The sequence below is a fragment of the Cavia porcellus genome, unplaced genomic scaffold, assembly GCF_034190915.1.
Source record: "Cavia porcellus strain 051 isolate PalLab524CR breed Dunkin Hartley unplaced genomic scaffold, mCavPor4.1 scaffold_32, whole genome shotgun sequence".
Taxonomy (NCBI): domain Eukaryota; kingdom Metazoa; phylum Chordata; class Mammalia; order Rodentia; family Caviidae; genus Cavia; species Cavia porcellus.
In genome coordinates, this window is record NW_026947515.1 from 30,242,774 (window position 1) to 30,256,711 (window position 13,938).

At 52.0% G+C, this 13,938-nt stretch overlaps 2 protein-coding genes across 2 annotated transcripts; both read right to left on the reverse strand.

Moving 5' to 3' along the window:
* Window positions 1–36: 36 nt before the first annotated feature.
* On the reverse strand, window positions 37–6,573 carry Dus1l (dihydrouridine synthase 1 like). The gene is made up of 13 exons (XM_003464825.5): window positions 6,337–6,573; window positions 5,732–5,840; window positions 5,014–5,064; window positions 4,451–4,563; window positions 3,588–3,670; window positions 3,219–3,322; window positions 2,959–3,103; window positions 2,672–2,768; window positions 2,504–2,592; window positions 1,850–1,974; window positions 846–883; window positions 465–540; window positions 37–378 (listed from the first exon to the last, which is right to left on the reverse strand). The coding sequence occupies exons 1-13, from the start codon at window positions 6,571–6,573 to the stop codon at window positions 239–241; spliced, it is 1,407 nt and encodes a 468-aa protein (XP_003464873.1). The 3' UTR covers window positions 37–238.
* A 6,776-nt stretch (window positions 6,574–13,349) lies between these two features.
* On the reverse strand, window positions 13,350–13,619 carry LOC100714280 (small ribosomal subunit protein eS27-like). Its single transcript, XM_063242085.1, has one exon. It carries the CDS (start codon window positions 13,602–13,604, stop codon window positions 13,350–13,352), a length of 255 nt encoding a protein of 84 aa, XP_063098155.1. The 5' UTR covers window positions 13,605–13,619.
* Between the last annotated feature and the right edge of the window lie 319 nt (window positions 13,620–13,938).

Sequence of the window (13,938 nt, forward strand, 5' to 3'; positions counted from 1 at the left end):
GGCCAGGGGGTGCTGAGGGGTGTTGGTCTGTACACACACCTTTCAACAGTTTATTATGTTTGAGAACACAAGCTGTAAGCATAGGGCAGGTGCAGCTTGGGCCCCTAGCACAGGCCAGGGAGGACGTCACTGCCTCTTCTTGTCCAGTGGCAGGTTCCCTGAGTTAAAGGCACGTTCTTAGTGCGAAATGTCCAGGCCTCAGCACAGCCCTGGGGTGTGCGTGGCTCCTGCTGGCTGCTCAGGCCAGGGCACTGCCAATGACCTCAGAGAAAACACTGGGTGCTCCAGACCCCACCTGCGGAGGCTCCTGCCGCCCAGGCTGGGTCCCCTTCCAGGCCAGAGACTTCTCCAGTTTGGTTTTGAAAAGTAGTCCGTGACCTGGCAGGGATGTGTAAGAGGGGACCTGGGGTCAGAAAGTCCACTGCCTGTGGGAGGTAGAGGGACTGTGGCCAGTATCCCCTCACCTGGGCAGTCCGCTGTCTCCTTGAAGGCTCGCTTCTTGCAGCAGCCACGGCATAGGTTGAAGACACACCTGTTGCCCTGGCACAGGAAAGCTGGTGAGCCTGGGGCTGATGGCCTTATCAGGACTGGGCTGGCCTTGGCCAGATGCCCATGCCTGGAAACAGCCCCAGGAATCGTAGCGCAGCAGGGCACTGCCCCTGGCCCAGTTCCTCTCACTCCAGGCCAGGGCAGGGGGTGGAAGGGGCTGTTTCTCCTCTGGGAGGATTGGTGCGAAGGCAAGGGGCTGCCCAAGGCCAGACCCCGAGCAGAGATCCTGAGAGGGATTAGTGGGAGCTACTGTGCCCACCCACCCAGGAACTGGTGCAGCAACAAGTCCAACTCACCTTCGGGTTTCCACATTGATCACATTTTGCGTATTTTGCTGGAAAAAGAAAACGAAAGGGGCCAACTGAATGATTTTATGTCTGAGATGGGCCAAAGCAGCCAACTGTGGCTACTGTCCGCCTCCACATAGCTCACTGGGCAGCAGCACAGCTAGGAGGCTGGGGGAGGGCAGAGGATGCCAGCTGCCCATGTCTGCCTTTCCCTTTGCAAGGGCTGGGTGTCAGGATGCAGTGGGGTGCACTCTTGCCAGAAGGCTAGCAGGCAGCAGGTGGGCTGGGTCTCAGCAGAGACCGGCCCCATTCCCCTGTACCTCAGGGTCCAGGGAATGACCTCCCTCACTTTCCCACAGCAAAAACTCAGGACCTCAGCCCCAAGTAGCCCTTCCTGTGCCAGTGGCAGGAAGTGTGGCAGGTAGGGACTGCTGGCTGGCTCTATGCGGTGCCAAGCCCTGGAGGTGTGTGGGTTTGGGAGCTCTTTTCCCTCGTCTGTAAAGCTGTCAGAGCAGGCTGGGGAAGGGGAAGCAGCCACACCTGTGTGGGATGAGCGGGCTCTGGGACTTGGGATCATGGCAGCAAGAGCCTTGAGGCCAAGGCAAAAAGCTGAGTGAACAAGTCTGTCTGCCTGAAAAGGGGGAGCCCCCTCATTCCACCTAAGCTGATGACTCCTGGATGTTCCCTCAGGGCACCAAGCATCCACTCAGATTGCCCCTAAGGGTTGGGATACACACAAGAGCCTAACTTGCAGACAGCCCTTTCTGCAGGATCAGGGCAGGACCAAACTAAATAGGCCTTGCATCTGTGACACGACAGTTGGAGGGTTCTGAGGCCCTGCGCAGTGTGCTGGTGCTAACATCCCCAGCAGTTTCTGGCTCTGGACTGTGAGTGCTGTGGACAAAGCCTGGATGAGCTTCTGTTCCCAGCAGAAGGGAAGACACAGCCATGAGGAGGCCTCCTGCGTGACCCTGCCTACTCCTCCCTGACCTGAGAGGCGGAGCGGTGCTTACGTTTTAGGGAAGGATCAAAGGTCTTATGGGGGTTCCTCAGCTGCTTCTTCAGCTTGTTCTTGGAAAGGCCATCTGTGCCACCCTCCTCTTCCTCCAGGGCGCGCTTGCTGCTGCCTTCCCTGGGCCTGAAGGGAAAGGACCATGAGCAGGGCCAGGGACGCGCACAGAGCTAACAGGCTAGGTGTGGTCGGTGGGCTGGAGCTCAGGTCACTGTCTCAGTGAGGAGAGGTGGATGGCCAATGTGGGTCCCCTTAACCTGACTGGCTTGACCCAGCACGGCCCACACAGTGCAGTGAGTGGCCACACAGGCTGAGCTTCTGGGTTGGTGTCCAAAGCTTAGGAGCCCAGGGTGTGGGCCACCAAGCCTGGGCAGGGCTACAGCCAAGAGGACAGCCCATCTCACTTCCAAAAACCCACCCAAGTTGCAACCCTGCAACCTACAGACAGATCTAGCCAGGATCAGGAGGGCCTAGAGAAGCATGTGGGGAAACGAGCGCCCACGGAGAAGACAGGGAAGTACAGCTGAGCCACCAAGTCCCTGCAGCCTATGGAGCAGGCCTGGCGCAATGGGGAAGCCGCCTCCCGGCACACTGCAGCCTCCCGCCTCCTTTCCCTCAGGAGCCTTAAGGATGGCCTGCGTCCCTCCTTGATTACCCTGGCCGGACATAGGGCTGGCAGATCCAGTGGAAGAAAGGCAGGTTGCCTGCTGGCTGCACTCCTTCCTCCTGCCTGGACATGTCCTCCTGTGAAAGTCCAAGGGCGCCTTCAGAGACCGGAGCCTCTGGCCACCACAGAGCGGGGCTCCCGCAGCCCCACACCTGCCTGACTCCGAAGCTTCAGGGCATGGCTCACAGCAGCGATGCCCTCCAGGGTCTTCACTTTGGCAAGCTCATCTCGAAGTTGCTGGTGTACCTGCAGCCTAAGGCAAACAGCTGTACCAGGAGCTGGGCCTGGTCCTTGGCCCCTAAGCACAGGTGCACACCCCACCCCACCCCACCCCCGCTGTCTTCACTCCCATGTTCAGCCATTTGCATTCAGCAGCAAGCTGGGCCAGGGACATGGTCCAGCACACCCGGGTAGCCCCTCATGGCCCTGTGTGCAGGACTCACGTGTGGTGCCACAGTTTAAAGAGGTGGGCCCGGACACAGGACAGTGGGCATGGGTGCAGCCGTACAATGTTCAGATACTCCTCTGCCAGCTCCCACACGGCAGGACTCCGGCCCTCAAACAGGGCAGGGTTATGCAGGTTGCCTTCTGGAAGAGAAGGGAAACTGGTGGAGGGCGGTAGACACCTCCAGCTACCTCCCACTGAGGCAGGACTGGGCCGACCATCCAGGACAGATGAGAGCTGAGGTATCCATCTGCTCACCTGCACTCATGACACCCTGCACGCCTGTGTCCTGGAGGCACCTTTCCACATCCTGCAGGCTCCGAATGTTCCCATTGGCAAACACAGGGATTGCCACAGCCTTCCTGTCCAGACAGAAAGGCCTGACCCTGTGCCCCACCAGGACAGTGCCACCTGGGAGGGGGTAAGTGGCCTCCAAACTCCACCTTGGCAGGTCCTGTCACCTGCTACCACACTGCTGCCCCAGACCTCTACCCCTGCCCAGCAGTCCCCAGTCCCTCTGGCTGCTCATGAGCATTAGGGGTTCTGAGCACCCCAAGGTGTGGCCCTGGGTTTATGTTTCCCCCCCAACCAAGAAGGTCAAAGAACTAAGGGCTACAGCCCACTTACCGTACAGCCTTAATGTGCTCCCAGGATGCTGCTCCTGACAGCGGCCCCTTTTGCTCCTTGGTGCGCCCATGCACAGTCAGCAGCTAGGGCAGACCAGTGTACACCTCAACCCTGGGCCAGGGAGAGCCCCTAGATTGACTCTAGACCTTCTCCCTCAGTCTCAGTTCCCCCAGCTTGGCAGAGACAAGGCCACCTTGGGCCTGGCTCATTCCCCAGCCCCAAAGGCCCTGAACGCTTTGCCCTTTGGGAGAAGCTAGGTTGCATCCAGGAAGCTTATACTCTTCCCCAAGCCGGGAGGAGGCAGCATCTTTGTTATGTAAGGCCCAAGACTGGGGTGGGGGGAGATGAGCTCCAGGCTGACCTGTGATTGGCAGAGCACAGGGAAGCAGGCCAAAGTTTGCATCCCTGCCTAGGCCTTACCTAGGATCAGAGACTTCTGTCCACTTCCAGAAGCTAAGTGCCTAGAGGGAGGTGCTAGGGACAGTCTCCTCGAGTCCTCAACCAGGCAGGTTCAACATACAGTGGACACACAAGAAGCCAGGTCTGCCAACAACCACCAACCTTTCCTAATCCTCTGGGAAGGATGGGCGTTGAGCTCCTTCAAAGGAGGTGCTGGCTGGCACCAGGGACACGGTGGTGAGCCTAAGGGGACTCCCTGTGGGAACAATGCCCTGGAGCCAGGATGGGAGGTCTCAAGAGCTCAGGAAATGTCCTGGTGCCTCCCACACACAAGGGAAGAGGTGGCAGGAGGGCAGGAGCCTGTTCAGCCCTGAAGCTCCATGGGAAGTACTGGATGCTGCTGGAACCCGAGGACTGGCTGCCTGCTAGGCCTGATGCCCACACCTGCAAGCCAAGGCCCTCACCTGGCAGCCAGCCTTCTCCAGCATCTGGGCGTACCTCACGGTCTTATCAATCTCTGGGAAGACACGGATTTTGCACGTGACAGGAACAGAGAGTTTCTCATGGGCCAGCTGAACTGGGAAGAGACAAGGCTTCTGAGAACCTACAAGCAGCTAAGCCCAGACAGATACCAGCTTTCCTGCAAAATAGCTCTGGCTGTCACCCGAGTTGGCTTTTCCTTTTCCAATCAGATTTTATTGGTACATTTTTGATATACATAATGACTGTACACATCATAGTCGTAAAGTTCTTACATAGGCCAATGCCAGCTCCCAGTGATGGCAGCTAAGAGACCTAGCTCTGCCCCCCAGGAGGCTGGGATGGAGCAAGATCACTCTCCCACACCTACTCTTTCTAGGGGGTCAGGTAGTACTCTCCACGGCCATCTCCTTCAAGCAGAGACTATTGCAGCCAGGGCCCCCAGAGTGACCCCCAGGACACTGCTACCACTGTCCTGTCCTGAACCCCTGAAGGCTGTTCTTTGGTCTCATTCACACTCCCATAAGGTGGCCTGTGGCCAGCTTACTCATTCTTTGGAGCAGGTCCCACTCTTCCTGCAAGAAGGCACCATAGTGACCTGTGGAGGACAAGTGTGGCCCTGACACGGGTGTCCAGACTGCCTAAAACACACCTGCTTAATGTGGCCCACTGGTGGTTCTGTATCTACACAGGTCACAAGTCCCCTGCCAGACAGCCCCTTGGGACACCGAAGACCCTACAGCCAGGCTGCATGCCAAATGGCAGCCCTCACAGCAACCCCAAAGCAGTAATGTCTCTGGCTGGAGCAGGAGGACTGTCATGAAATCCAGCAGTTTAATCAGCATCTAATTGGGGTGCTCTCCCTGGGGAGCTGCACAGAATATACCTGCCACATGGTCTAGGACCACAAGCACCAGCTGAGGGGCCCAGTGAGGAAGAAAAAGTCAGTGAACACTGTGACCTGAGTCAGGGTGCTGACCTCCAATTGCCAAAGCCTATTTATTTTGGTACCGGGATTGAACTCACCACCTCACACTTGCCAGGCAGGCACTTATGCCACTGAGCTAAATCCCCCCCCCACACCCCGCAAGCCTATTTATCTGGGGAGAAGCTCAATGAAGAGGTGAAAAGCCCTGAGGGACCCTCCTCCAGCCTAGTGACCACTGTGACCAAAAACAGAGCCAATCCTCCCCAGCGCCCACTCCCACCCACAGGGCTGGGCAGAGCCTACCACACCACATGGGACCCTAACAAAATGAACTCACCCCTCTTGGCTATCATCTGTGGGCAACCCAAGTTCAGGTCGATGGCATCACAGTAGTCCTGAGCTAGGAGAGCCGCCTGGACAAACACCTCTGGGTCATTGGCACAAAACTACAGAAGACAAGGAAGTCACCCACAAGCCAAGCCAGGGCCTGGTTCTTCACTGCCCAGCCCTGTGACAGGTTCCAGCAGGCCTGGAGAGGGTGTAGTTCAGGGGTTAACTGTTGCTGTCCTATCAACATTTACAATGACAAAGCAGGTTGCAGAATCTCACCCCAGTGGGGGTTGGCGATCTACAGGCTCCCTCTGGGTATGTAACAGAAGCTACAAGTGCCAACTGCTGAACAGCAATGTTCCCTGCTCTGAGAAGGGAGGGTATGAGTTTCCAGTCTGTCACCCGAGCTGTCCCTTCACGGAAGAGAGTCCTCAGGGGAAGGGTCTGCTTTCTGGAAGCCATGCTTTGCTCCAGTGTCACTGCTGGGGCTGGGTGGACCTGGCCCTCTCAGCGGATACGAAAAGCTGAGAGTGCCAGCCCCAGGCAGAAGGAAGACTGCTCCACAGGGCCCAGGGCTAGGCTGCCAGCTGGGGGCAGGGGCCCTCTGCCCACCTGCACGATGAGCGGCCGGTCCTCAGGGCACACATCGCAGTACAGGTTCTCCTTCCGGTAGTTGGCATCGCGCACAAAAACCTGCGCGTGCAGCATCGGGGTGTAGCAGAGCTGTGCCCCGTGGCGGCGGCTCAGGAGCCGCCAGGCCAGCTCGCTCTGGTCCACCATGGGCGCCACCACGTGGCGAGCTCCCCCCAGGGTGCGGCTCCAGAATTCGAAGCCCTGCAGCTTAGGCATGGTCTCCACAATGAGGGGAGAGAGAACAAGGTGCGGCCGCGTCCAGGGAGTCCAGCGTGCGGAGCCAAACCGGGTGAAGGCACGAGGTTCAACTGCGAGGGAGTGACCGCTCCCGACCGCGACGCCACACGCTCGGGCAAGAGGCGTCCGGCTGATGCCTTACCCGGGACGCGTGCGGCGATGACACTGCCGGCCCTGGTCGCGCGTGAGCAGCGACCGCGCCCCTCCGCGCGGGTCCTCGCCAGGCCTGCGTCGCCCCTCTCACGGGCAGGAGCACCAGGGCGCACTGGACCCCGCCCCGCTCTGCCCGAGAGCCTCTTGCCCTGCCTCCCGGGCCCTGCGCCGCGGCGCCCCCGACCCGCGGGGCGCTCCCGACCGGCAGTGGCGGCGAGAGCTCGTCTTGGGCTCACTCCTCGCACCCTGAGGTGCGGGCCAAGCCAAGCTCAACTGGAGGGCCAGCGCAGACGGGCACGCTCCGACGAAGGGACGCGGCCACCCCAGTCCGCGTTCAGTCTGCAATGCTGCCGAGAGGACCCCGTGGCTGCCAGTCGGTACCAGAGCTCGGTCACACCGCGCCACCGGAAGTGCCGCGGACGGAAGCGCGCTGCCAGGAATTCCGGGCGGTGCTATGGAAAATGTGACCCCCGGAAACCGCACCGAGGGTTGAGGGGCCCGAGCGGGGAGGAAGTCCGGAGCAACCTAGTGGCTGCCGGTGTGCGGACTTAGGCGACTGTGAGACCCACGGGGGATCGGGAGCCTCGCGCTATTGTGGAAAATAAGTCCCCAGCGAATTCAGGCCCCTCTGTCCTTCCCACAGAACGTGTACCCCGTTTCGTCCTCGCCTCCGTCGGAATTTTAAAATCCCGAGGGTGTGGCCTCGATAGGAAATTATTTATTGTTATTTTTTATTGTTCTTATGAGGCTGGGTCACTCTATGCAGTCCAGGCTGGTCTTGAACTCACCGTGATCCTCCTGGCTCAGTCTCCCAAGTGCTGGGATTACAGCAGTCTGGGCAATTTAGCAAGACTGTCTCAAATTTTAAAAATAACCGGGCTTGGTGGCATGCCTGTAATTCTAGCACTTGGGAGGCTGAGACAGGAGGATTGCAGTGAGTCGAAGGCCACCCTGGGCTAGTTACATAAAGAGTTCAATGCTGTGTCAGCCTGGATGACATAACAATACAGTAAGACCCTGCCTCAAAAAAACCAACAATAAGATTTTAAAAAATTGCTAGGTTGGCCTTGAATTTGGTCCTGCTTCAGGACCCCTAGCAGCTGGGGTTACAGGGATGCATCACTGTACACAGTTGAAAAGGTTTTTAAGTCTCTGATGATAATCATCAAACAGATGAGTGAAGATAGAGAAATGACTAAAAAAGATCCACATGGAAATTCTGGAGTTGAACAGTACAATAATGAAATAACAAGTTCAGGAGGGAGCTCAACAACCAAAGAAATATTCAGTGAATTTGAGAGAAGGTCAAGAGTGCAGGAGAAAAGGGTCTGTAAACAGGGAAAGGCACATCAGGGTACAAATACAAATAACAACACATAACATGACTGGGAGTAGGGGAAAGGCAAAGACCAAAGAATACACAAAAGTCTAGTCTCCGGCTTTGTGGACTGGTGAAGAATCACACATCCAAGGATCAGCAAGCTTGAAATAATACAAGCACAGAAATCTACAGCTGTCACATAAGAGTCAAACTGCCAACAACTTTGAAAGCAGGAGGAGAAAAAACAACTGATTAGAGAGGTGGTGACGGCAGGAGCAGTAGCAGCGGACTTTTCTTCAGAAACATCAGAGCTTAGAGGGAAAAGGCTATTTCATTTTTTTTTACTATTTGCTCTTTTGGTACTAGGAATTGAACTCAAGGCCTCGTATTTGCCAGGCAGGCACTGTGCTGCTGAACTATGTCCCCGGCCTGATATTTAAACTTGTGAAAAAAGAAACAAACACTGCTGGCCAGGCCCCACTTTCCTAGGAGCACACGGAGCTGCAGCTGATCGACAATGGGATCAGCCTTCCAAAGCCTGGCTTGTGAGTGTGTGAGGCTTGCAGGACGTCTAGGCAAATGCTGTGACACCCGCTTCTGCTGTCTGATTCAGGTCTAGTGTATACGGGCCCAACCACGGCTTTGTTGTAGGGAGTTGATCATGGGCTCCCCATGGTACCTGGGACCCGCACTGGGGAGGATGCCTGTTCAGTTCCTCCACCACAGGTCCTAGGCAGCACCACTGGGCTGGGTGGATCCCCACCCCCCGCTGCACACTGCCAGTTCTGGTGGCCATTTCTCCGGGGGTTGTGCCTCTCAGTGCACCTCGGGAGGCTTTTCAAAGGCCTCTCATGCAGAAAGCGCTTTGCACAGGAAGGTGCTTCACTGGGGCTAGGGACAGAGCAGCCCTCCCTGTGCACAGATCTGATGCTCAGCTCAGTGGACGCCATTTAGCTGGCGCCTAGGGCCTCTGTGTCTCTGTGCTCCAGCCTGGGCAGCAGTCGTTGTTTATGGGAAGCCCTGATTCTCAGTGGGAATGTTATTTAGAAAGCAAGGTCTTGGCTCTGTTATAGATGGCTAAGTTAGATGGAACTTCGTGGCCTGAGAGGGACCAGACCCTCCAAGGGGTCACTGGAGAGACACAGAAGAGTGGCCAGAGATGGGGTGGGACAGAGCCGGGCATGCAACTGGGTGACAGCTGAGACTGGACTGCAACCAACACCACTGCCGGTTGCTCTAGGGGGCCTGGGTGTGGCATCAGACCCATAGATGGGGACCAGGGCACTGTGACCCAGACTCCCAGCCTCTCCTCCAAAATCTTTGATTTCTCTGTGTAAGGCGGCATAGTGGTATCCACCGTATCCCTTTACTGTGTGCCATCTGATAGAACTGTGGGGAAGGACCGGCCGCGGCTGAAAAAATAAGAAGTATGAAATATAAATAACCTTTATTTTGGGAATGCGGGGAGAGACACCCCGAACCCCTGGGGCATACCATCTCCACCCCTGGGTCGGTGATCTCTCCGTGGAACACGTGGAGTGAGGCACATAAGTAGCCTCGGCTTGGGGTGGAGCCTAAGGGGGGCATTAGAGATGCACAGGTAGCCCACTGGTATTAGTTTGGCGCCAGAGGTAGATTCCTAAGAGAGGGAGAGACAGGAGCTCCTTGGCTTTACCGGCTACAGTATCTGGCCTGGGCCAAAACCCTTTCACCATCTGCCCCAGAACAGTGCCCTCCTGGGTGTTAGGCAGCCTCACTGGAGCTGGAGGTGGCCCTGTGATTCAGGAGCCCTCACCTGAGGAAAGCGATGAGATCTCTCTGCTCCTCATCTTTTGCCTCCCTTATAATGAGAGGTTGAGTGTTTCTGTGTATACATAGAGGTCTAATTGACTTTTACTTGGTTTACTGCCTCTTTTAAAGTAGCTTTATGAAGGTATATTAGCATTTTTAAATCTACACTTATGTGACAATTACATGTTTGGAGACATATATAAAACATACATGTATGTATCAGTGAAACTCATGATCAAAATAACGAAAGTAAGCTGGGCGTGGTGATACCCACTGTAATCCCAGCACTCAGAAGGCTGAGGCAGGAAAATTGCTGCAAGTTTAAGGCCAGCCTGGTCTACTAAGCAAGTTTAAGTTCAGCCTGAACTACATAGTGAAACCTTGTCTCAAAAAGACAACAAAATAAAACAAAACGAAACAATGAAAGTGCTTTTTACCTCTAAAGTCTCCTCTACAAACTTTCTTTCTTCCTTTTTATTTATTTATTGATTTTTGTTTTTTGAGAGAGCCTCTTGCTATGCAGCCCAGGCTGGCCTCCTCTCTCTCCTGAGTGCTGAGGTTCCGGGCATGCGCTGCCACACACAGCCTCAGAGCCCTATTAACTGTGCCCTTTTGGTCTGCTTCTCTAACCCAGCTTGGGGGAGGCTCTGAGGTTCACACTCACTGCTGGGTGCTAGCAGTGCCCCCTCCTTTTTTTTTTTTTTTTTTTTGTCTTTTTTTCTTTTTTATTGGTACCGGGGATCAAACTCACGACTGCCTGCTTGCAAGGCAGGCACTAGAGTGCCCCCTCCTTTACCATGGTGCAGGACTTGTCTGTACTTCCACATGCTGGGTGCCACTCTCCAGATGGGGGCTGCTACAAACAGGCTGTGAACATTCGTTTCAAAGCCGTGAGGACCTAGGCTCAGAGCCTGAGCTAGGACCCAGGAGTCGAATGGGTGGGTCACACTCTAGATACAGGCTGAGATGTTTTTTTTTTTTTGGTACCAGGAATCAAACTCATGACCTTGCACTTGCCAGGCAGGCGCTGTGCCACTGAGCTAAATCCCTAGTCCTGTTAAAGTTTCTTTAAAAGTTCATTTTATTGGTACATTTTAGATATACACAATGATCATATTCATCATAGGGAGTTTGTATTGGTACAAGATATATCTTGTTGCTTTCTTTTCCCCCCATTTTCCATGCCTGCCTTCAACATCTCTTCCCCTGCTCATTTACAAAAGCTTTGTTTCCATTTTTTCCTTTTTTATAACTTTGTGTTTTATTGGTACATCCCCGGTACACGTAATGATAAACATGCATCATAAGGAATTTAAGATGCATTTTCCCCTTTCCCTCCTATCAACTCCTTCCCCTCTTAATTTACAAAAGCTTTGTTCCTATTTTTCCTTCTATTCTTTTTTTCTTGTCCCTCTTTTTTTTCCCCCTCCCCTTCCCTTGTCCCCCTTCCCGTTTGAATATTTCCCCCCATTTCCCAATATCTATTTTACATTTTGGTCCTTATTTACACTCTATTTACACCAGAGAAATCTTGTGATATTTACACATTTGTCCAATTTATTTCACTTAAGAGAATGTTCTCAAGGTGCTTCCTTTTGCCTAGAAATGCCCCAAGCTTCTTCTTCATTATGGCAGAGTAGTACTCCATTGTGTAAAACACCGCATCCTCTTTATCCATTCCTTGATTGATGGGCACTTGGGCTCTTTCCAAGATTTAACTATTATAAACTGTGCTGCTATAAACGTGGATGTGCATATATACCTGTGGTGTGATGCTTTTAAGTCTCTTGGGAAGATATCAAGAAGGGGGACACCTGGGTTGAATGGAACCTCTAGCTTTAGATTTTTGAGGACTCTCCATGCTGATTTGCATAGTGGTGGCACCAGTCTGCACTCCCACCAGCAGTGGAGGGTTCCTTTTCCCCCACAGCCCTGCCAGCACTTGCTATTGGTTGATTTCTTGATCCTGGCCCTTCTTTCTGGGGTGAGGTGGAATCTCAGCGTTGTTTTAATTTGCATCTCTTGAATAACTTGTGATGTTGAACACTTCTTCATGTATTTATTTGATGTTTGTACTTCTCCATCTGAGAGGTGTGTATTCATTTCAGAGGCCTATTTTGGATTGGGTCTTTAAATTTGAGGTCTGATTTTTTTTGAGATATTTATATATTCTAGATATTAGTCCTTTGAGGAACAGCTGGCAAAGTTTTTCTCACACCATGGTCTCATCTGTTGGTGGTTTCTCTTGCCCTGCGGAGCTTTTTAATAAAATGAGATCCCAGTTGTTGATTTTTTTGTGATAGTTTCTGTGTGGTCAGGGTTTTGTTCATAAAGTCTTTGCCTACACTGATGTCTTCAAGAGTTTACCTATTCTTCCTCCCAGCAGACTTAGTATTTCTGTTTTAATATTTAGATCTTTGATTCATTTTGGCTTTAGTTTAGTGCAGGGTAAAAGATATGAGTCTAGCTTTATCTTAAGCATGTGAAAGCCAGTTTGTACAGCACTGGTATTATGTCTTTCTACTAGCAAAGGTGTTGCGTATAGAAAAGGTGACTGAGTATGTTAGGAGTTGTTTCCACATCTTCTAATGTGTTCCACTGATCCTTGGGTCTTGAGGTTTTTTTTTTTTTTTTTGTAAGTGCTATGCTGTTTTTACCACAGTAGTTTTGTAGTATAATTTCAAGTCAGGGATTGTGATGCCTCCTGTCCTGTCTTTGTTGCCCAAGATTGCCTTTGCTATTCTAGGTCTCTTCAGGTTCCAAATGAATTTTAGAATTGTTTTCTTTAATTCTGTGAGATATGTTGTTGGAATTTTGATTTGCATTGTATTAAATCTGTATAACAATTTTGAAAGTATGACCGTTTTCTGTTTTCACTATATTGGTTTTTCCTATCCACAAGCAAGGAATAGCTTTCTTTTCTTTTCTTTCTTTTTTTTTTTTTTTGGTACTGGGGATTGAACTCATGACTTCACACTTCCAAGGCAGGTGCTTATGCCACTGAGCTAAATCCCCAGCCCTAGGAATATCTTTCTAATATCCCCTCCAATCTCTTTTATAGAAAACTGTAGTTTTCAATATGCTGTTAGATTGATTCCTAAGTATTTCATTTATTTGGATGCTATTGTTAAGGATGTGGTTTCCCTAATTTCTCTTTTAGTAAATTTGTTGTTTGTGAACAGGAAGGCTATTGATTTATTTTTGTCCATAATCAAAACTTTATTGAAAAATTGCCATCAAAATAGGAGCTCAATGCTGTGCACCTTACAAAATCAAACATAATTATATATCTTGGTAGGTTCATTACAATTACTGAGCTTATGATACAGCTTTCTGTTTAAAAACAAATTCAGGGGGTGCTGGGGATTTAGCTCAGCGGCATAAGCGCCTGCCTTGCAAGCAGGCAGTCGTGAGTTCCATCCCCAGTACCGATAAAAAAGAAAAAGACAAAAAAAAATTAAGAAAAAAATTCAGGAAGCTGTACAGATCATTAGTGTTGCTTTCTTCTAAGTGAGCAGCCTTCTGGGCGTCTAGCCTTTCCTCCTGCAGGCTGGCACAGAACGGTTGAACAACCTACACAAAGAACTACCGTCTGTGCATGGCTGAAAACCGTGGTAATCTTGTAGCAACCTGGACATTTTACATCCATAAAATAAGAATTTGGACTTTGAACTAGCCATTGCTTTTTATGTTTTTTCTTTTCCTCTTCCAAGGAAGGGTGTAGTAACTGTCTGGCCAAAGGCATGGTGATCTCCTGCCAGCCAGCTGGGCAGCTCAGACCCCTGACACCACCGTGAGGCGCACTTGCTTGGCCAAGGCTGTTGATGTTTGAGTGTCAGCTTTGTTTCCAGCTATATTACTGAATTTGATCATTAAATCTATAAGTCTTTTGGTGGAGTTTTTGGGGTCTTCTATGTAGAGTATCATGTCATCCAGGAATAAGAATAATTTAACTTCTTATTTTCCTACCCTTATTCCTTTTATTTCTTTCTCTTGTCTAATTGCTCTGGCTAATATTTCCAGAGCTACATTAAATAGAATGGTGATAGTAGACAGCCTTGTCTTGTTACTCGTTTTAG